The sequence below is a fragment of the Ictalurus punctatus genome, chromosome 1 (genome assembly GCF_001660625.3).
Source record: "Ictalurus punctatus breed USDA103 chromosome 1, Coco_2.0, whole genome shotgun sequence".
NCBI classification, from domain to species: domain Eukaryota; kingdom Metazoa; phylum Chordata; class Actinopteri; order Siluriformes; family Ictaluridae; genus Ictalurus; species Ictalurus punctatus.
In genome coordinates, this window is record NC_030416.2 from 5,219,355 (window position 1) to 5,244,414 (window position 25,060).

Here is a 25,060-nt window from a genome sequence, read left to right on the forward strand (position 1 = left end):
GTTATGCCTCACAGCCAAATGTTTTCCTCCTACCTTGTCCTGTTGTTCCCGCCTGCTTAGCCTATCTCGTACCGATTTACGCCCGCTTTTCCCTTCCGTCGGTACTTGGCCCAGCCAGCCTCCCTAGGGACTCACATACACTCAGAGTACATTCATTCAATTTACTTATGATGATTAATTAATTAAGTTAAATGATTCAATTACTCTTATAAGTTTTAAGTTTAACTTTAGGTAATTCACACAGCCTCACACAACAGACAATTCTTACATGTTTACAATATTCTTAGACATAATATTTACCTATTCAACATTACCCAATTTTGGGTAATTAAACAAAAATTAAATTGTATTATTATTTGTCATTTAACTGAACAACACCTTCATAATTTATGGAATATAAATGGAAAGGTCCCAATGGACTGACTCCCTGATTTCTCAACAATTTTGTTATATATTACTGGTCTGGAAGTTCTTATTCACCCAATGGGCAGTCTGACAGCTGCCTAAAATATTTAAAAAATGTTGTTTTTTTTTTTTTTTTTTGTTTACAATTCCAATTCTTGCATGCTCCTCCAATTTTTAAAACAGCAGTTATTGATACCAATAAAGTTATAATACACACAGTCACACCCGACTCACAAAAAGTCCATATCAGATTCAAAACATTAAAACAAATTTAAAAACAAAAATCTCACACTGTTCTGTATTAGTCAGCTCAATCTGAAGTGCGCACACACACACATTTTTCTTCTTTTCCTTTTTTCCTTTCCACACAGAAGACAGGCCTGCTTGCGCAGATAAGAACAGATAGGAACACACACATACACCCCTTTCTATCAACAACATCGGCACACTCATATACACATTGTGTCACACACTCTCTTACACATATTTAGTTATTACATACACACCATTGTGGTCTCAGAATATAAAACGCCTTCACACCAGCTCCGTATGTATGAAGCTTACAGTCACATAAATTAAATACAACTTTTTCAAAAAAAAAAAATTATTATTATTATTCTCCCTTTTTTTCCCCCCTTTTTTCTTTTTCCCTAAATCTTATCAAGCGTCAAATGTATGGAGCTCTTGTTCAGAGCACTAATAAATACTTTTTCCCTGTCTCCAAAACTTACACGCTCTCACACCACACTCATATTCTAAGCACATATATTTTAAGCACACACATTTGTTAGTACATATTCCATTCATACACCGGGCATGCTGTATTGCATGACCCGGACCTGGGCCCAGGATTTATTCCCCTCTCTATCCAGCCCTGGAATCTAATCTATCTATCTTTTATCTAATCCTTTTCCAGCGGTATTAGGGGTCCCCACCAATGCAGCCGCCACTAGACTGCTAGTCTAGTCTAGTAGCCGGTATCTGGGGTCTGAGGCCTCATTTTCCACCTGCTTTCTATCCAGCCCTGGAGTACTTCTCTATTTCTCTACTCTTTTTTCTACCTTTTTTCCCTTCCTCCAGCGGTATTGCAGGACTTTCACTCACACAACACATATACCATTTCTTTATTACAATTATAAAAAGTACATTCTACAATCTACACTTCTCTTACCTCTTCTCACTCACTCCAGGTTCTTTTGGAGGCCCACTTAGTCTTTCTTCCCACCCCGGGGCTTCTCAATCGTAACAACAGACCACTAAAACAGAGCTTTGACATAACAGGCGTCTGCAATGCCTTTTCCTATACGGCCTGTCTGTTGCTTAGAGAGCGAAGTCCCACGGGAGAGATTCCAGACATATAGATCTTAGCCCAGTCCCATCTGGGGTGCCAAATGTTGGTTCGAATTTAGCCTATTACCCAAAAACATTTAAAAATCAACTTAGAAGCCAATACTCACATCTACCTCTGAGACCAGTTGGAGATAGAAAAAATACACCAGCCGTGAGTGAGAAGAAGCAAGGGTCCAGCTTTATTGTTTCATTCCACCACACGAGATCCACACCGATGAGAATTCTCAGAAGTGATCCTCATATCCTGAGCTTAAGCTCCAGTATTTATACTGTATTTACACACTAGATAACCCATAGGTTTCCAGAAAAGGCCTATTTCACTTACCCATAGAATTGAAACAGGGGTTTTAATTTACACATAAAATCAGAACCCAGGCATTTCCAACAACCCTGGAAACAAAAACCCAGAGTTTCTAGTTACCTAGGTTGTCAAAAACCAGGATTCTCATTTACCTAGGTTGTCAAAAACCAGGATTCTCATTTACCTAGGTTGTCAAAAACCAGGATTCCCAATTCCCTAGGTTAAAAAAATGACGTAAGCAAGACGACTACACAACCGGGAGGGACCTTGGTCTTATCGTTATCTCGAGGGGGGGGGGGCAGCCACCCTTATAACTGGCTTTCTTCATGGTTCTCTAAAAATTAAGGCTTTCCTTGCGAGACGAGAATCTTCACCATCTGAATCATGAGTAAGTTATATTTTCCTTTTTTTTCCCTGTATTTCTCGTTTATAATTTATTTTCATATTTGCACTATATTTCTTAGTTTATATATATTTATACTACTTGAAAAGCGGTTTACTGTACTTCCAACTTCTTAATATCATTACAGTTCTACTGTCCTGCATATCCTACTATTCTGTTTTTTATAGAGTTTCTCTATTACTATAAGATATTATTAAAGTTATTCATGTGTGTTTATGTATGTTGTGTCTACTTGCCCGCCCTTGACTGCACGAGTGTGTGTGTGTGTGTTTTTAGCACTCCTCAGCTCGTACACTTCTTTTTGACTTTTTTTGACTATTACTGCTCTTAAATTGCTCGTAATTCCAATCTGTCAATGTCCGCCTAATCCCGCTTCTATGTGTCTAGGTGCCCGTTTTTCCTTCTTCTCCCTTATGTTTATTTTATGACATTTTTTATCCACAACACCGCCCATGGATGAAATCAACACCAATCCTCTGGGTTCGAGGCACTAAAGGTCCGGAGAAACCTTCTTGTTTCTTGTTTGGCTTGTTCCACTTGATCATTATCTGTCATGTAGCGCTAACTGAGGCGGAATCAAGTGCAGGTAAAAATAGCAACCGCTAGATTACTGCAATTCCCTCTATGCACGGATCAGTCAGTGACAATTATCTCGTTTGCAGCTTGTATAGAACGCAAATAATAAATTTGAATAAAAGAACGCAATCCAACAAAAATCCATACATTTAAACAACTACAACCAGTCATTCAATTAAGATGAAATGCTGCTGTATAAAAGGAGGACGGGTTCAGATGATGTATAAGTCGGTTCTGTCTTGCCCTGGCATCTTCTTTTAATGTTGTGCAACACTTTATTAGAGAGAGCACTAAGTGACTGTTAAGTGACCAATCTGACATGTCTCAAGCTGCAGTGTGCCATATAATCACTAGTGTACTTAACTAAAAGACTGATAAACGAGGCCATTTGTTCCTTTCTAGACAGACAGACCATCATAGAGACTGATGGAGGGATAGACTGACAAACAGAGAGACAATCAGGCATTAAGCCATATAGAGAGACAGACAGAGAGTACAGTGGGTATAAAAAGTCTACACACCTCTGTTAAAATGGCAGGTTTTTGTGATGAAAAATTTAAACCAAGATAAAAAAGGAGGATTCGAATTCGGAGTTCGATGGAGTAGGATGTGAAGTTGGAGGCTCCTGCTGATTTTGATTAAAATTGTAATTAATTAGCACTTTTCGGTCATACAATAGATTTTGACTTATTATACTCCATTTCCTTGTTTGCACTTTTAACTTTGTGGTACGTTAAAATGTCTGGAAAGAACACGAAAACCCGTGGTAGCATTCAGACACAACTGAGGCCAAGTGTGCGTGCCGCGAGCGAGTCCCGTTCTTCCCCTGAATCCGCGTCGCCGAGCGGTGACTTTGACTTCGCCGCACTCAGGCTTGAGTTGCTGCCTTCACTGAGGAAGGACATTGCCGATATTTTTGAAACAGAGCTCCAGGAGATTCTCAGGGATGCGCTGCCTACTATCCAGCTTGACCTGCAGTCCATGAAAACACAGCTGGCTAGTGATAAAGTTGCTCCCGAGGCTACCATGTCAACACTGAAAGGTACTGTTGGGGAAATGGAGCACGCTTTCTCCGGTTGCACCAATGACATAGCTCACATGAAGACTACTATCGAGTCCCTCACTGCGACCGTGACTCAATTAGAGAATAAATGTAAGGATTTGGAGTCGAGGTCACGGCGCAATAACGTTAGGATAGTTGGAGTTCCAGAGGGCCCTGACACATGTACAACTGCTGCTGTAGTGGCCTTGTTAAAAGATGTGTTTGGTCGTTTTGGCCGTTTTGGCCGGTTTTGGCCCGGTCCCACCGGACCCTTCAGCTGAAGCCAAAGCCTGGTGAACGACCACGAGCTATTGTGTGCAGATTCCACTATCACAGTGACTGTGTTGACATTTTACGCCATGCGAGAGAGCTCCAACGGATCAAAGTGTGGGATTTGACCATCTCCGTTTTCCCTGACTACACAGCCAAGATAGCCCGGGCCTGAGCTGCATTTAACGAGGTTCGGCGTCAACTTCGTGGTATTGAGGGCACTTGCTATGGAATACTTCACCCAGCTTGGCTTCGCATTACATATAATGGTGTCCAGAAGGACTTTATTTCAGCGGAGGACGCAGGAGACTATGTTAAACTCTTGATATCGGGGTAAACTGCATCACCTATACAGCGGCATCTTTTTCGATCTTCTTTTATTTAAATTTTTTTATTTTTATTGAAGATGTCATCGTTGCATTACTTCACCTAAATTTTGTGGATTTACTCCTCTTAAATCTACTTCGGTATTAATGTGGTTCTCTGTTTTGATGCTCTGACTGGGTTAGAGTTTCTGTTTATTTAATTTTGTTAGTGTTTTTTCCTCGACTTTACGTGCTACACTGTTATATTATTTGTTACAAGTCTTTAAAAGTTAAGGACATTATAATTGCTATTGTACACAGACTGTTTATCAGACTTGAAGTCAGTAGGGGCTTTTTCTCTTACTGGAACTTATTTTTTTTGGTTAGTTCAGCTTACTCTCCGAGTTGTTTTCACATTGTGGACAACTTTTGGTTAGTGTGAGAAACACTGCTGTCTCATTTGTTTTATGGAGACTTTGGGTGTGTGTGTGTTTGAGGGATTGTGAGAGAAAACAAAACATGCCAATGCTTTGAAGGATGTGAATTGGAACAGAGTAATGTTAGTCAATTGCGAATCTGTTTTTAGAGGATTTAAACCCAACATGGTGAACAAATTATATTATAGAATTCAGGCAATTTTACTGGGGTTATCTCATACCGTGTGGCAAGTAATAATCTGGAAAGACCTTTGTAATATCACAGTCTAAAACTGGATTTAAAGAGAAGCAAATCAGTAAATGAATCCCATGTAAATAAATCACATGAATATGAATCACATGAAAATGAATTAATTGAAAATGAATCATATGAAAATGAATAAATAAATAAAAAAAACACAAGATAAAAAATAAAAATAACTTTTCCCACCCTCACTTTGAAATGACAGTATATAAAAAAAATTAAGAGAAAAACAGTCAGAAACATTTAAGGTAAAAATAGGAAAAATAAAAAAAAAGTTGCAATAACCCGGTGGCATACTTACGTGCACCCCCTTTTATAATTAGGCATATGGCTGTGTTCAGAATGAACCAATCACATTCAATCTCATGTTCAAAAGTAATTATCATACAGCTGTCATCAATGAAATTATTCTGATTAATCCTCAAAAATGTATAGAATTTACAAGAGAAAAACGTACCAGGGAGGCTGCAGGAATATCTGACAGGTACTGATTACTCTCTGCATGTGACAATAATCTCTCTTATTCTTCATTGTCTGTGATGTGGGGCAGGGCCGCTAGGCTGAAGCCCTTTTTCACAAACAGCATCCAAGCTCAAATAAAATCACCCCAAAACCATGTGGCAAAATGTGTTGATGAGACCAATTCCAAAAGGTATGTTTGGTGCAAAAAAGCACTTCACCAAAAGAACACCATCCTCACGGTGAAGCACGGCGACAGCAGCATCATACTTTAGTGCTGCATTCCTTCAATCATGAATAGCTACGAATACTAGTCGGTTTTAGTGCAAATCCTGGTCGGGTGTCTGTTAGTAAGCTGAAGAAGAAAAGGAATTTCACCTTTCAACACCACAATGACCAAAAGCATACATCCAAATCAGCAAAAAAATGACTTAACCAAAAGATTATCAATGTTTTTGAATAACCTAGCCCAGAGCCCAGACCTGAATACAGCTAAAAATCTGTGGGTTGACCTGAAGCAGTCTGTGCACAGGAGATGCCTTCACAAGCTGATGGATCTAGAATGTTTTTGGAAGAAAGAGTGGGAAAATATTGGCAAGTGAAGATGTGCCACAGACTCTTACCCCAAAAAACTGAGTGATGTAAAAATCAAAAGGTTCTTCAAGCCAAGTATTAGTTTAGAGGTGTGCACACTCATGCGACTAGGTTATTGTATTATATGTGTTAACTGTGTTATATATGTATTATAAGTGTATATGTATTATATGTGGTCAGATCATTACACTTTAAACATGCAGTACTGCTGTAGACCATTTTATCAAAAAATGAATAATAATCTTCATATAGACCTTTTCATTTTAAATCTTAAAGTGCCTTTCATATTAAAGACTTTAAGTCAGTTTAAACTAATATGTTTTAAATTGGATTTAGAATCTCCTTATTGACCTGGTGTTTGTAACTGAGGGGCTTCTACATGGAGATTGCATTTACAAACTTAATGACTTTGCAGTTATCAAATAAAAGTAGACAATAAATTAGCTTTGTAAAATAATGTGACCTGGCTTTTTTAAACTTTTAAACTTTTAACTTTTTAGAAAAATGCATTCTTCTTTCTGAATTTATCAAAGAAATCAGCTGAATTAACGCCGTAATGTGAATATAGATTTGGTGCTCAGTTTGACTAAATATATATAAACATGAACAATTACTATTACAATTATATTTCATTACTAATATATTCATGTATTAACTATAATTGTAGTCAATTCTATGCGACCAGCTGGTTACAGACAGTTCCTCAGTTTGGTGTTAGGCTCACTCTATTTTCTTAAAGAAGGTATTCAGTAAGAAGGTAATTCAGTAAGTCATTAGTGAATAATTAATGGTTAATATATTTTTTAGGTTGCCTCCTTGGTGGAAAAAAGAATTTCCTAGCATAGCAGTTAGCTAAATAACCTGGCTAAGTTATTAGCTATTTAACATTAATATAAAGTACCATTTACATAATATCCCAACAACCATTACTGTGGTGGTTACAGACCTGCTGCCTGTAGTTTCTGCTACTTTATTGTTGATTTGTTATTTTCCCTATGGACTAATATAATATAAATGTTATGACAATCATTATTATAACTAGAGCTGAATGTGACAGGTGATGTTTAGTTTATTGATTTATAAAGCACATTCAAAACAACAGATGTTGAAACCAAAGTGCTGTACAAGCAACATAAAACAGAATTAAAACAAATTAAAAGAGTAAACAAAAACCAAAGAAAAGACCAATGAAAAATGTACACCCTCAATTACACATAAAGAATACAAATAAGTCTTCAAAGAGGATTTAAACACAGAAACGGAAGGAGAAGATATAATGTGAAGAGGAAGATCTTAGGAGCAGCCACTGAGAAACACCTTTAGACTTAAAATGTGAACAAGGAACTGAGAGTAGTAATTTATTGGATAATTTAAGGGGTCTTAAAGCAGTGTACGAGGTGAGAAGATCACAAATATACTGTGGAGCAAGTCCATGCAAAGCTTTTAAAACAAAAAGCTAAATTTTAAAATCAACAAGGAACTTGACCGGTAAGCAGTGAAGAGAAGGGAGCACAGATGTAATGAGCTCAGGTTTTTTAGTGCCTGTCAGTACTCTGGCTGCTGCATTTTGTACCTATTGCAAAAGATCAATAGTTGTTCTAGGCAAACCCAGATAGAGTGAATTACAATAGTCCAACCTAGATATTATAAACGTATGAATAACAGTTTCGAGATCCTTTTTGGAGAGCATCAGCTTGATTTTAGCAATAGATATTAACTGAAAGAAACTGCTTTTTATAACAGCACTAATCTGCATATCAAAGCACAGTGTGGAGTCAAAAATGTCACCAAGGTTTTTGATTCAGTTTTTATTCAGTTCAGTTGATAATTGGTGTCTCTCAATAATATGACCTAGAAGAAGCATATATAGAGAACTGAGAAGAAGACCCAAAATGGAACCATGGGAACACCATAGGACATTTGAGCACAGGATGAGAAACACTTCCCTACATTACCAGAAAAAGATCTCTCCTTGAGATAAGAGGCAAACCACTCCAGCACAGGCCCCTGAAATCCATCTATATGATCAAGTCTTTGCAAAAGGATATCATGATCTACTGTGTCAAATGCTGCACTCAAATCAAGCAAGAGTAAAATACAGCAAGAGCCTGACTCAAGAGTAAGTAAGATATCATTGGTAACCTACAACAAAGCAGATTCAGTACTGTGAAGTTCCCTGAAACTGGACTGACATTACTCAAAAATACTAAAAGCACTCAGGTACAAAGAAATCTGACAATAGACGTTTTCCAAGAGTTTTGAAATGAAAGATAATTTGAAAATGGGTCTGTAGTTATTCACGACAGGCTGATCAAGATGATGCTTTTTTAACAACGTTGTACAATAGTTGTACTTTTAAACATTGCATGTTTAAAAGTGGCAGGTACCTACTCCCCCCCCCCCCCCCCCCCCCCAAGTCTAAGTCGGCTGACACGGCCAACAAAGTTCTGCTCACACCAGAGTCTGCTGACCAAGTTCTGCCTTCCTGTTCCGCTGAGGACGTCAGTTTCAGTTGGATTTTGGTAAACTACTTGAAGCATTTGTTGTGTTGAACTATTACAGTTGCTTTTGTTGGATTTCTTCATTGCAAATAGCCGAAAGTCTGTAAAATTTGACAATAAACCTAATTTGCAATTGGGGTTGAATAATTTTGATTGCACCTGTAAATAAGTTACATCATTCTACAGACATCAAAGCAATGACAAATGCCAACGGACCCCCTGAATAGTGGGCCCAAATACCAAATATAATATAAGTATCTGGGTATTTAGGGAGAGATGGCCAAAGATTTGGGGAATCTGTAGACAGCTCTCCTGCATAATTGCTGTGTGTAGTTTCATTGCCAGGTAAACATCTCTAATTCTCTTGTTTGGGGTTTATGTGATGTTTATATATTATTGAGTACTGCTTGTCATCTTTTGACTTGGATTAAGAATTATTACTGAAATTGGTTAATAAATTGTTACATTTTAATTTGTTCTGCATGATTGGATGAATTTTAATATCTCTTAGAATCATTACTAATTGGAGTTAGATATAGTAAAAAGAAGATCATATTTAATGTGGACAGAAGTGCCTAAGTCTGCTGAGTGCCTAAGTAATTAATCATTACTAATTGGAGTTAGATATAGTAAAAAGAGGATCATATTTAATGTGGACAGATTGTTGATTTAAATGTTGATATCACTTAAAGGAAAGACAGTAACACGTAAGAAGCCTTCTGACATGCCGGTGGATACCATTGTTGGACCAGCAGGTGGTTTTCACATCATCTTTGTGTTACAGCACACAACACATTTTGGTTATACAGCTGTTTACGGAAACCTCAGTGTCTCAGTTCAAGATGGTCCTAGCTCCTTGAATCAAAAACTGATCTCTAGAACACATTAAAAGGTACATGTGTCCTGCACTTCCTCCCGTGGACTAAACCATTTGCAGTTTAGTAAAAGTGAAACTGCATTTTGTGAAGAAAGGAAGTAAAGCATTCACAGGAGAAAATCACAATAATTTTATGACATGGAGACTGTAAAACGATCTTGGGGAGAAAAACACAGTAAATATCTACATCTAAAGCTATAACATGTGAATGTTATGAATCTGCACTAGATGAAGAACAGTTCAGTTGTTTTTTACTGAAGTTTCTAACTTACACAGTTTATTGTAGGACTTGATTTTACTGTAAGTGTACCGTGTGATCATACAGCGTTAGATGTAGCACACACATACTGGACTGAAGTAAGACATTAAACCACCAAATCACTGTTACTGTGTGTGTGTGTGTGTGTGTGTAGGTTTACATGTGTAACCTGTAGGAAGAGACATGACCTCCAAACCGAGTGTGTCTATGGAACAGGACAGAAAGAAAGATGAGAGGTGAGTGAGGGGTGTGACTCGGTGAAGAACATAATTGTTCTCACATTCAGCAACACTAAACAGATCAGACTCTGAAGTGTATCTGGGGAAAGTGACTAGTGAATAGTTTAATTCAGCAGGTTTTTCTCGAGATGTTCAGTATTGCTACAGAACAGTAATAATGATGCAGTGGTTGTGTGTGTTTAGTCTGATTCATGGTAAGAGATCAGACTCACCTGAACCCAGCTGTGTGTCCATGAAGAGTGACTGGTCAATGGAGCTTCCAATAAACTTTAGAGACACAGACTGTGCTACTGAACTGAGGTGAGTACAGTTTAATGTATGAGTGCAGTGTTTTATCTCTCACACTCTCACATAATCAAACATCTCTCAAATATCTGTGTATTCACTGGTTTGTGTTTGTAGTTATGAATATGATTTATAGTCCTGTTCAACTTTTAACAACTGTTTTGTTTGTTCATAGACCACAAAAGAATAAATCAGAAATCACTGAGAAAAGTCGTTTGGAAGACATATTGCAGGTGTGTTTGTGTTTGTGTTTGTGTGTGTTTACTAATCCCAGCATTGTAATGAATATCTCTATATGTGTGCTGCAGAGATCTGAGTAATCATTACACCTATTCCACTCTCACTGTAATGTGAAATAACAAAATATTGAGCAACACTAAGAGAGAACACAAGTGTATTGTGTTTTCCTCATTGGTTTCAAACACACAGAAATGTTCACTCACTCACCTTCATTTATTTACTCGTCTACGTCCTCAGCTGAAACTAGTTGGTCTGGATGCCACCTAGTGAATCGGCCTGGAATACACTATTCTAATCCCAAAGCTGTATTTGGTGCAAAACGTTTTATTTTTTACATCTGCGTGTAGAAGCTTTATGATTAATCAGACAAAATGTAGTTTTATATTTGGCAATGAACACGCACCCATGTGACATTATAGAGTTTTTGTATTTTTTTCATCCTATTTCTAATCAGGAGCTGGAGCACAAAATCATCAGTCTGTTAAAGAATGAGCTGAAGAGATTTAAGAAGCTCCTGAGTCCAGATTACCCAGCATGCTCTGAGAGGGAGGTGGAGGATGAGGAGGATCAGAGCAGTGTCAGAGAGGGAGTGCTGAAGATTACACTGCACTTCCTGAAGAACATGACTAACTTTAGAGGAAGGAAACTACTCTAAATTTATTAAACACATTTCATCATAAGGATGTGCTTTTATCAACACAATATAATAGATCAGTACTGACATTACACATGAAATACAGATATGAAAATAGCAATAATCAACAGAGATGATCATAGTGTTTACATTTTATTCTTCTTGTTATCAGAACTCGTCTCTGTGTACCAGCGAAAACTCAAATCCACACTGAGAGAGAAATGTAAAAGAATTAATGAAGGAATCTCACAGCCTGGAAGCTCAGCACTTCTGAATGAAATCTACACAGATCTCTATATCACAGGTTGGAGTGGAGACGTCAATAATGAACATGAGGTGAGACAGATTGAGTTAGCGTCCAGGAGACCAGCAGCACAGGAGACACCCATCAAATGTAATGACCTCTTTAAAGACAAGTCCATCAGAAGAGTGCTGACTAAAGGAGTTGCTGGAATTGGAAAAACAGTCTCTGTGCAGAAGTTCATTCTGGACTGGGCTGAAGGAAAAGCAAATCAGGACATCATCTTCATGTTTCCACTTCCCTTTAGAGAGCTGAATCTGATCAAGCAGGAAAATCTCAGTCTGATTAATCTTCTTCATTACTTTTTCCCAGAAATAAAAGAGTTACAATTAATAGACTGTGAGATCAACAAGTCCTGTTCATCTTTGATGGTCTGGATGAGTGTCGACTTCCTCTAAATTTCCAGAAGAATGAGAGATTGTGTGATGTAACAGAGTCAGCCTCAGTGGATGTGCTGTTGACAAACCTCATCAAGGGGAATCTGCTACCCTCTGCTCTCCTCTGGATAACCACTCGACCAGGAGCAGCCAATCAGATCCCTCCTGAGTGTTTAGACCAGGTAACAGAGGTACGAGGGTTCAGTGATCCTCAGAAAGAGGAGTACTTCAGGAAGAGGATCGTGATCAGAGGATGGTTGATAAAATCATCTCACACATGAAGTCTCACACAAGAAGCCACTACATCATGTGCCACATCCCAGTCTTCTGCTGGATCTCAGCCACTGTTCTAGAGAGAATGTTGGGTGGAGCAGAGAGTGGAGAAATCCCCAAGACTCTGACTCAAATGTTCACACACTTCCTGATCTTTCAGATCGAACACAGGGACCAAAAGTACCATCAGGAATTTGACCCTGATCCTCAGCAGACCAGGGAGAGTATCCTGGCACTGGGAAAACTGGCTTTCCAACAGCTGGAGAAAGGAAACCTGATCTTCTATGAGGAAGACCTAAGAGAGTGTGGTATTGATGTCAGAGAAGTGTCAGTGTACTCAGGAGTGTGTACCCAAATCTTCAGAGAGGAGTTTGGGATTCATCTGGGGAAGGTGTTCAGCTTTGTACATCTGAGTGTTCAGGAGTTTCTGGCTGCTTTATATGCATTTCTCTCCTTCATTAACAAAAAGATTGCAAAAGAACAAACCTGGTCTGATCTTTTCACCAAGTCAAACATGTCTGATTTCCTGAGGAGTGCAGTGGACAAGGCCTTACAGAGTGAGAATGGACACCTGGACCTGTTCCTCCGCTTCCTTCTGGGTCCCTCACTGGAGTCCAATCAGACTCTCTTACGAGACCTACTGCCCCAGGCAGGAAGCAGCTCTCACAGCAAAGAGGAAACAGTCGAGTACATCAAGATGATGATCAGGAAGAATCCATCTCCAGAGAAATCCATCAATCTGTTCCACTGTCTGAATGAACTGAATGATCATTCTCTAGTGCAGGAAGTCCAACATTACCTGAACAGAAGAGATTCCTGGTGTCTCCGTGGAGTCAGTCTCTCTCCTGCCCAGTGGTCAGCTCTGGTGTTTGTGTTGCTGAACTCAGAAGTGGATCTGGATGTGTTTGATTTGAGGAAATATTATGGCTCAGAGGAATGTCTTCAGAAGCTGCTGCCAGTGGTCAAAACCTCCAGAAAAGCTGTGTAGGTATCTTTTATCCTTAATTTATTAGTGCAGTTTTTATTATTTTAATATAAAACTAATGGTACTGATTAGACTAATTATTGACAAGCATTATTCAGTCAGTTCACTCTTAATCTGTATGTAAAGAGAATGAGGGAGCTTATTGAAGCGAGCATCATTACATACAGTAGATTGTTATTTTTGTTTTATGTTTAATACATTTTCTTTACATACAGATTAAGAGTGAACTGACTGAATAATGCTTGTCAGTAATTACTCTAATCAGATAATTACTCTAATCTCTTCCTCTCTCTCTCTCATTTGTGCATCTATCTCTGACTGCATGTGTGCAGATGGCAGAAGGGTCACACTCTTTATAATTAAAATAAATAAACACATTTGTGGCATTCCCAAGTGGAAGGAAACGTTTATCCAAGTTTAATAAATCCAACTACACCACCCTGGGGGAGAACCACAGAAATACTCCCAAATAAAGGAACACAGATAAGTTTTATCAAGCGAGACAAAGAAAATGAGAGTGAGAAATGAGTATGAATATAAAAATTGTATTTTATACACTTTACATATATTTTATACACTTTACATCATTACAACTTAACATATAAATATAAATTCGCCCTCCCATGAAGCACAGTAAGAATTTTAAAACTAAGCACTTCTCCAGGCCCAGGCTTGCTAGGAACAAGGCAGGCCAGCTGCAGCTCTGGAGGTCATCCAAACCCACCTTAATTCACATCAATTAATCAAACACTACCTACACCATAAGGAAGGTGTTGTGTAGAATGACTGCAGCTAGCCTCCCCTGTCCCACACTAAGACTCACTGGCTCCTGGAGAGAAAGAATACACCAATTAACCCAAAATTACACAAAACATTAAACAATGAGCAAAGAAAGAAAGACAAAAATATTACAGACACCATGGTGTGGTGGCTATAACACTCAGGCCCACTGACACTACCACATGCAATGGAAGCAGTTAAACAGCGCCTAAGCAGAACCAGTATTATTGTTAACAATAAATAAAATGAAAAGTATAACCATTATAGTATGGAGGCAATAGGACATAGCATACACCCCATCAATAGTAAGGTGACTGTGTGGGAAAACAAACCTGAAAGAACCGGTTTGAGGTTGGAAAACACTAATTTAACAATTAGCCTCTCACACTACATGTGGTTGCAAAACATAAGCCAAAGTCAACAAAAATTGCAACAGACACTAGAACAACAGAAAATAACAGAACAAAAGAAAAGGACAGCACAAACAGAGAAAAGCAAAAATAAAATTACACCAGCGACAAAGTAAAGCTGATATGCAACACAGCGGAGGCAAGGCCCGTAAACAGACTGCACAAGCGTGCCGGTAAGTATTATGAGTAAAGCAAACCCCGTAAGCGAACCAGCCCAGAAAAATGCCCGTAAGGAAAGCAGTCAAGAAAAACTGCAAAACAAAACAGCAGCAGAGTCACATGTAGTGTCTTCGGCTAAGGATTTGTCTTAGAGAAGATTTAGATGCTCCCCACTCTTACCTTAACACAAATATCGGAGAGTCAGCCTGTCAGTGCTCAGACCATACACCGCACACTGCATCAAATTGGTCTGCATGGCTGTAGTCCCAGAAGGAAGCCTCTTCTAAAGATGATGCACAAGAAAGCCCACAAACAGTTTGCTGAAGACAAGCAGACTAAGGACATGGATTACTGGAACCATGTCCTGTGGTCTGATGAGACCAAGATAAACTTATTTGGTTCAGATGGTGTCAAGCGTGTGTGGCAGCAAGCAGGTGAAGAGTACAAAGACAAGTGTGTCTTGCCTACAGTCAAGCATGGTGGTGGGAGTGTCATGGTCTGGGGCTCCATGAGTGCTGCCGGCACTGGGGAGCTACAGTTCATTGAGTGAACCATGAATGCCAACATGTACTGTGACATACTGAAGCAGAGCATGATCTGCTGGGCAGTATTCCAGCATGACAACAACCCCAAACACACCTCCAAGACGACCACTGCCTTGGTAAAGAAGCTGAGGGTGAAGGTGATGGACTGGCCAAGCATGTCTCCAGACCTAAACCCTATTGAGCATCTGTGGGGCATCTTCAAACGGAAGGTGGAGGAGCACAAGGTCTCTAACTTCCACCAGCTCCGTGACGTCATCATGGAGGAGTGGAAGCGGACTCCAGTGGCAACCTGTGAAGCTCTGGTGAACTCCATGCCCAAGAGGGTTAAGGCAGTGCTGGAAAATAATGGCGGCCACACAAAATATTGGCACTTTGGGCCCAATTTGGACATTTTCACTTAGGGGTGTGCTCACTTTTGTTGCCAGCGGTTTAGACATTAATGGCTGTGTGTTGAGTTATTTTGAAAGGACAGCAAATTTACATTGTTACACAAGCTGTACACTCACGACTTTACATTGTAGCAAACTGTCATTTCTTCAGTGCTGTCACATGAAAAGATATAATCAAATATTTACAAAAATGTGAGGGGTGTACTCACTTTTGTGAGATACTGTACATACACATATACATACACATACACATATACCTGTACACATATACACACACATACACATACACATATACACATACACATATACATATACACACACATATACATATACATACACATATACATACATATTCACACATACACATACATATACATATACACATAAACATACACATATACATATCCATGCGCCACCAGCTCCACTATAGAACTATATATAAACATATTAGCCTTGAGATGTTCACCTCCTTACACCGTGAGCACCGTGAGCACTCAACGTACCTGAACGGAAACGGGAACTGAAACGCAAATGGAAATGCCAGGGAGCGTGCAACTCTGATTCACCATGATACATATGCGCCCGCCAAAATAAAGGTCCTTAAATAATAGGGTATCTCCCACCTCATGGGTCTGCCAAAGCCATACCCAGAGCAGGGCAGATAGTTCAATCACTTATCCTGTAACACATTGAACTTTGACATTTTTAAGTTTTCAGTTAAATATCAGCATTGAAAGTATTGACAGCATTGATCCTTCCAATCCTAGATGTCAGTGCTCTGATATATCATCATTTCTCTCCCAGGCTGCCTGGGTGTAATCTCACAGAGGAAAGCTGTAGAGTTCTGTCCTCAGTTCTCAGATCAAACTTCTCCAGACTGAGAGAACTGGACCTGAGTCACAATAACCTGCAGGATTCAGGAGTGAAGCTGCTCTCTGCTGGACTGGAGAATCCACACTGTACACTGGAGATACTGAAGTCAGATCATCACTTTCACATTTTGTTTATTTCATTGTCACTATTATAGTATAAACCTAATAATATTAAAATGTAAATCAAGAAGTCTGATGTATGATGTATAACAAGGAGCTGACAGATATGGGGAGCCAAATGTAAATATATTCTTTTCTCTCTGACTTTTTTGAACATTTGAGGCCGTTCTGTTACATTTAGACAGTGACTCGTATCAAATCCGTTTCAGTGTAAATGTTAAATCTAAATGTTGAATGTAATTGTTAAATCTAAATATTAAATGAAAATGTTGAATCTAAATATATAATCTAAATATTAAATATAAATCTTACATATAAATATAAATGTTAAATATAAATGTTAAAACTAAATAGTAAATATAAATGTTATATGCTAATGAAGTGAATCTCTCATTCATATGCTAATTGTAATAAGCTCATCTCTAGGTGGGGTTTGACCCTTTCTTCCTAAAATCCCTTCTCCTTCCCCACAATTAATTATTTATGTCTATATGATATCTTAGATTTGTGGTGCATGTGCACTTAGTTGATTTTTTTTTTTTAAAAAAAAGGTTTTATGAGGACAGTATTTTTACTCTGTACAAAGTTCACTTTCTACCTTAATGAGTTTCTGGCTTTCATCCCAGCTCGATACTCAAAAGTATGGTGTTGTCCAAGCCTCAGTGTTGCCTTAATTATAAGAGAGGTTTTTCGGCCGTACAGAAAAATGTCTAAATGCTGATTTACTGCTGTGCAGAGATACAGAAAATCAGAAGACTCTTCTAACTCTGTAGACACCTAGAATGTAGTCTGATTTACGCGTTTAGATTATGCTGCTAAGTATTGATTATACATATTGATCATGCTTGATATCTCATAGATTATTAAAATGTGCTTTATCAATATATTCTATAACATTTAACCATTTCATTTCATATTTAGTTTTAACATTTAAATTTATGTTTAAAATTTACACTGAAACTGAAAACTGTTATTTGACATGAGTCACTACTTAAATGTAACAGAATAGCCTCAATTGTTCAAAAAAAGTCAGACAGAAAAGACTAATCAACTTTTTACATTTGTGCCCCATAGACACAATATTATATAACATTTTGTTTACCATTTAAAATTTAAAAAATGTAACATTGTAATTCGGGGAAAAATTGGTATTGAACTGTGGGTCCCGAGTGTAAATGTTCTCCAAAAACACCTTCCACAAAGCTGATATCTGTCTGTATGTGTGTGTAAGGCGTACACACACACACACACTCTCACACACTCACACACACACATATATCACTGTTCTGATACATCATAATTTCTACCCCAGGCTGTATGACTGTAATCTCACAGAGGAAAGCTGTAGAGTTCTGTCCTCAGTTCTCAGCTCAAACTCCTCCAGACTGAGAGAACTGAACCTGAGTTACAATAAACTGCAGGATTCAGGAGTGAAGCTGCTCTCTGCTGGACTGGAGAATCCACACTGTACACTGGAGATACTGAGGTCAGATCATCACTTTCACATTTTGTTTATTTTATTGTCACTATTAGAGTATAAACCTAATAATATTAAAATGTAAATCAAGCCTGAAATATAACATGGGGATGACAGATATGGGGAGCCAAATGTAAATATATTCTTTTTGGGACCTGAAATTCCTCTCTGCTATGAAATTACAGATGTACAGATGTAGAAAAGTAAGTACACAGCACATTAGCGGTAGTTACACTGACGCTACTTTTACATTTACCTACTTCTGTATTTTTGTATGTCTGTAACTTAATAGCAGGGTCTGATTTCAGGATTTCCTGTTTTGTGATGACATCCTGGTCCCAAATAAACATCATGAATCAATAGTTGCAGTAAAACAGAAATGAGCACCTGTTCAGGATCATTGTAGTGTCCACCACAGTATAGTTGTGTAGTATACTACTCAAGCGATGGGGTTTTAGACCATTTGAAATGTGTGTAGCACTAACACAGCTAGATAAATAGATAAACTCATCTCACATTCAACTGAATTCAAATAGAAAAACGTCCTCTCACATTCAACTACTTTTACTTCCAGCAAATTTCTTACCATGTGTAAATATTTGTATTAACATAAAAAAAAACTGAGACAAAAACTGTAGAAGTTTCATAGATGTTTGAGGAACAGAAATGGAATAATGAGTCTGTGAACAAAGGGAGGGTCGATATCAGAAGGAACAGTCAGTATCTGGTGCTCTCCAGCTGCTTTAATTACTACAGAGCATCTCATCCTCATGGACTGCACCAGATTAGTCAGTTCTTGCTGTGAGATGTTCCTCCACTCTTCCAACAAGGCATCTTCAAGTTCTCGATCACGTCTGGGGGGACACATGGTTACATGTAATTTTCCACTCAAAGGACGATCAGTTGTCCTTCCTGTCTCCCTGTAGCACTATCTCAGGCATCTTACATTACAGACATTGCAGTTTATTGCTCTGAACACATCTGCAGTCCTCATGCCTCCCTGCAGTAGGTCTATGGCGTGTTCACGCAGGTGAGCAGGAACCCTAGAAATCTTTCTACTGGTGTTTTTCACAGTCAGTGGAAAAATCTCTTAGTGTCCTAATTATCACTAATTTTAAATTTAACCATTTCATTTAATATTTAGGTTTAACATTTATATTTATGTTAAAAATTTACACTGAAACTGAAAACTTGCCATGAGTCACTACTTACTGTAAATGTAACAGAATGGCCTCAATTGTACAAAAAAAGTCAGAGGTAACACACACACACACACACACACACACACACACACACACACACACACACACACACTTGTTATTGTCACAGCTCGGTCCGATCAGAACTCAAATTCCCAAGATGCAATACTCACTTCTCAGGCACGCATGCGCTCACCATCCCCGGAGTTCTGATCAGACACACCTGGCACCAATCAGACACACACACACACACACACACACGTACTTAGGGAAGACATCCACCCAGAATCTACGCGAAGTATACGCTCAGTAAATTAGTTTGCTGCGTTACCAAGCTCTTCTAGTTCGTTGTTTCTTATAATCCTCGACCCTCGCTTCTCGTCTCGACTACGCTATCTGGATATCCCCGTTTGTATTGTTCGCCCGATCGCTTGACCCTTGCTGACTCTACGACTACGCTTCCGGAACTTCCCGACACTACTCGGTTCACTCGCCTCCCGCGCCTGCTTCCGTACTATCTCAAGGTTCGTGACCGAATACTTCGCCTATTAATGGAGGCAGCGGGAAATCGCTGGCCGAACGCCATCGAGGGACATGGCCGGATGCTTAGCGAACATGATCAACGTCTCGCCTACCTAACTGAGCAGGTAGCTCGGCTAAATCAAGCTGCGCAGCCTGCCACGGTGCCGACCCCACTCTTCCCTCCCACTCCAGCGCCGGAGAAGTATGATGGAGATCCCGCACGCTGCCGGGGTTTTTTATTCCAGTGCTCCCTGTTTTTTTTCCACGTACCCAGACATGACTGAGAGTCAGAAGATCATCCACTTCATGGAACTTTTAACCGGGAAAGCTCTCCTCTGGGCTACCGCGGAATGGGAGCAAGAAGGGAACCTTATCAGCACGTTTGAGCAGCTGACATCACGCTTCCGCACGGTATTCGATCACTCTCCAGACGGCCGGGAGACTGGGGAGGACTTATTGTCCATGGCGCAGGGATCACGGAGTGTGGCGGATTACGCCCTCTAATTTCGCACTGTCACCGCCCGGAGCGGATGGAATCAACCCGCTCTAAAGGCCATGTTTCGCCGGGGATTAAATGCTGACATCTTAACGGAGCTGGCGTGCTGCGATGACCTTTTGACCCTCGACTCACTCATCAGCGTAGCTATCCGCCTGGATCGTCTACTACGTAGCCGCCGCCCCGGACGCGGTGAGGCGGAAGCACTGACACCTGAGCACTCTAGTGAACCCATGCAGCTGGGACAGACTTGGGTGAGCACGCAGGAACGAGAACGACGGCGCCGTGAACACCGTTGTTTCTACTGTGGTGAGAGGGGCCACTTTGTGCCACAATGCCCTCTCAAACAGGGCTCTACCCGAGGGGAAGCCAAAACTGCCAGACCACTTCAGGCGGGGGTGAGTTCCGAACCCATTACCCAGCACTCTGTTCAGTCTGCCTTCGTATTGCCCGTTATAGTGGGTTACTCAAGGGGTTCTTGTGTTTTAGAAGCACTGATCGACTCGGGAGCGGCGGGGAATTTCATTAGCCAAGAGACCGTACACCAATATAATATCCCCGTTCGTCCTCTCTGCACCCCCCGCTGTGTCCAAGCTATTGATGGGGCCCCCATAGGAGAGGGCATAATCACCCACTGCACCGAACCTGTTAACCTCCGAACCAGCGCCCTTCATCAGGAGAAGATCACGTTCCATGTCATAGCGATGGCTCGACACCCAGTGGTTCTCGGTCTCCCTTGGCTCGAACATCACAATCCCAAAATTTTATGGAATCGAAGGGAAATCACGCGCTGGTCAGCTCACTGCATTTCTCACTGTCTTCAAGTCCCGGTGATCTCCGTAGCATCCACCTCCATTGAAAGTCCAGATAAGGCAGATAACGTTCAGATCCCCAGTGTTTACCACGACCTCATAGAGGTATTCAGTAGGAAGAAGGCGAGCAGACTACCTCCCCACCGTGATTACGACTGCTCTATTGATTTGCTCCCAGGCACTACACCACCACGAGGGAGGGTCTACCCGTTAACGATCACTGAGCAAAAGGACATGGAAGAGTACATTCAGGAGGCGTTGCACCAAGGGTATATACGACCATCCACTTCTCCAGCATCCGCGGGATTTTTCTTCGTGGAGAAGAAGGGAGGAGGTTTACGACCGTGCATCGACTACCGAGGACTAAACCAATGTTGCGTCAAGTACCGCTACCCACTCCCTCTAGTACCAGCTGCTCTGGAACAATTACGCACAGCCACCATTTTCACGAAACTGGACTTGCGCAGTGCATACAACCTGGTCCGGATCCGAGAGGGAGATGAATGGAAGACTGGGTTCAGCACAACTTCAGGCCACTACGAATATCAGGTCATGCCGTATAGGCTTTCGAACGCCCCCTCGGTCTTCCAATGTTTAATTAACGATGTGTTACGTGATATGCTGGGACGCCAGGTGATTGCCTACATCGACATGCTGATATACTCTGACTCCCGGGAAGAACATGTTCACCACGTTCGCCAAGTGCTACAGCGACTGCTCCGTCACCAGCTATATGTGAAAGCAGAGAAGTGTGAATTCCATAAAACCACCATCACGTTTCTGGGCTACGTCATCAGCCCTGAGGGAATCTCCATGGACCAAGAAAAGGTCCAGGCAGTAGTAAGCTGGCCCACACCCACGACCATCAAGGAACTACAGAGGTTTCTGGGGTTCGCAAACTTCTACAGGAGATTTATCAGGAGTTTCAGTGCCGTCGCCAACCCCCTCACATCCCTACTAAAAGGGAGACCCAAACGTCTGGCATGGAATTCCACTGCCCAATCCGCCTTCGACAAGCTCAAGAAGGCCTTCACCACTGCACCCCTCATCAAACATCCAGACCCATCCAGACCGTTTATTGTGGAGGTGGACGCATCAGAAACCGGGGTAGGAGCCATTCAGTCCCAACGATTTGGAGAAAAGCCAAAACTTCACCCGGTGGCCGCCTTCTCGCGAAAGCTTTCCCCAGCCGAGAGAAACTACGATGTGGGGAATCGGGAACTCTTGGCAGTTAAGTTAGCGCTGGAAGAGTGGAGACACTGGTTAGAGGGGGCTACACATCCATTTGTCATCTTCACGGACCATAAGAACCTGGAGTACCTTCGCACTGCAAAGCGACTCACACCCCGCCAGGCCCGATGGGCTCTATTCTTCACTAGATTTCAATTCACGTTATCCTACAGACCCGGGTCCAAGAACACAAAGGCGGATGCTCTTTGTCTCGTCTTGATCAGACAGAACGGGTCAACGAGCAGGAGGAGTACATCATTCGTCCTTCATGTGTTATCAGTGCACTAGAGTGGGAGCTGAACGTGGAACTAGAGCAGATGCCCCAGTCCCAAGTACCTGTAAAGTGTCCTCCTGACAAACTCTTCGTACCTGAAGAGTACCGCCAAGAACTCCTCTGGGCACACACAGTACTTGGTACGGGACATCCTGGAACACAACGCGCACACACCATCTCCTGGAAGAGAAGTACTGGTGGCCCAATATGATAGGAGACATACACAAGGTGGTGAAATCCTGTTCATCGTGCGCACAGAGTAAAGTACCTCGGACCCTCCCCGCCGGGAGGCTCAAGCCCTTACCTATCCCCGAACGCCCATGGTCACACGTATCTGTAGATTTCGTAACAGACCTGCCTAGATCCCAAGGAGATACCACAATTCTAGTCGCAGTGGACCGGTTCTCCAAGTCCGTATGCTTCATTCCCTTACCCGCTCTCCCCACTGTATTCAGGACAGCTGAGCTTCTATTCCAGCATGTGTTCAGGTATTACGGCATTCCGGAGGAGATTGTCAGTGACAGGGGCCCGCAGTTTACCTCCAGAGTGTGGTCCAGCTTCATGACGAAGATGGGTGTGACGGTGAATCTCACCTCCGGTTATCACCCCCAAGCCAATGGGCAAGCTGAACGAGTCAATCAGGAACTGGGACGATTCCTCCACACCTTTTGTGCCAACAACCCAGAGGATTGGAGCAAGTTCTTGCCATGGGCCGAGTACTCCCAGAACTCACTACGCCATTCAGCTACCAATCTCACCCCCTTCCAGTGCGTGCTCGGTTACCAACCCCCTCTGTTCCCGTGGAACGCAACCCCCACCGCAGCTCCGGCCGTTGACCACTGGTTCAAACGTAGTGAGCGTGTCTGGGCTGACACCCATCGACGCCTGAAGGAGACGACAGACACGTACAAACACAAAGCAGATCGCCGCCGCAAAGAACACCCTAACTACCAACCAGGTGATCGGGTATGGTTGTCCACAAAGGACTTGAGACAAGCTCACGGCTGTAAAAAAAAAAAAAAAAAAAAAAAAAAAAACTAGCGCCACGATATACTGGACCCTTCAAGATCCTCAAGCGGGTCAATGAAGTCACCTACCGTCTGGAACTGCCACGACACAGCCGCATCTCCCCTTCATTCCACGTATCACGTCTCAAACCTGTTGTTAACGGTCCTCTAGCCACCGAAGTACCAGCTGAAACTCCTCCGAACCCTCTGGAGATTGATGGACAACCGGCTTACCGCGTCAAGAACATCCTCAAATCTAGATGCAGGAGGGGCAAGCTGGAGTATTTGGTCGAGTGGGAAGGTTACGGACCTGAGGAACAGTGCTGGGTTCCCAAGCAGGATATACTGGATCCACAGCTCACCAAGGACTTTCATGTCACTCATCCTCATCTCCCAGGCCCACGACCCCGGGGGAGGCCAAGAAAGAACTCAGCTCCCGGAGTGAGCCCTTTGGGGGGGGGTTCTGTCACAGCTCGGTCCGATCAGAACTCAAATTCCCGAGATGCAATACTCACTTCTCAGGCACGCATGCGCTCACCATCCCCGGAGTTCTGATCAGACACACCTGGCACCAATCACACACACACACACACGCTAGTACTTGGAAGACATCCACCCAGAATCTACGCGAAGTATACGCTCAGTAAATTAGTTTGCTGCGTTACCAAGCTCTTCTAGTTCGTTGTTTCTTATCCTCGACCCTTGCTTCTCGTCTCGACTACGCTATCTGGATATCCCCATTTGTATTGTTCGCCCGGTCGCTTGACCCTTGCTGACTCTACGACTACGCTTCCGGAACTTCCCGACTCTACTCTGTTCACTCGCCTCCCACGCCTGCTTCCGTACCGTCTCAAGGTTCGTGACAGTTATTTAATGTGACTTAGTGTGTTTAGATAGAGAGACAGACTTTTTACATTTGTGCCCCATAGACACAATATTATATACTTTTTTTATATTTTTTTTTTTTTTTTTTTTTTTTTTTTTTTTTTTTTTTTTTTTTTTTAAACCATTTAACATTTTAAAAAATGTAAAATTGTAATTGGGGGAAATATTGGTATTGAACTGTAGGTCAGAGTGTAATTGTTTTCCAAAAACACTTTCCCCAAAGCTGTTAAAACACACTGAATAAAAGTCTGTGCTATAAATAAAGATACCTGCTGGTTCAGATTGGATTATTACCATATTCCTGTTATCTTTCTTAATAACATGTAGACATGTAATATCTGTCTGTATGTGTGTGTGTGTAACACACACACACACACATTCAGATGCCAGTGTTCTGATATATCATTTCTCTCCCAGGCTATGGGGGTGTAATCTCACAGAGGAAAGCTGTAGAGTTCTGTCCTCAGTTCTCAGATCAAACTCCTCCAGACTGAGAGAACTGGACCTGAGTAACAATTATAACCTG

At 41.2% G+C, this 25,060-nt stretch overlaps 1 protein-coding gene across 1 annotated transcript; it reads left to right on the top strand.

The window, feature by feature from the left end:
* Positions 1-11,599: 11,599 nt before the first annotated feature.
* LOC108262856 (protein NLRC3-like) lies at positions 11,600-13,360 on the top strand. The gene has a single exon (XM_053685010.1). The coding sequence runs from the start codon at positions 12,353-12,355 to the stop codon at positions 13,358-13,360; it is 1,008 nt and encodes a 335-aa protein (XP_053540985.1). The 5' UTR covers positions 11,600-12,352.
* Positions 13,361-25,060: the final 11,700 nt, after the last annotated feature.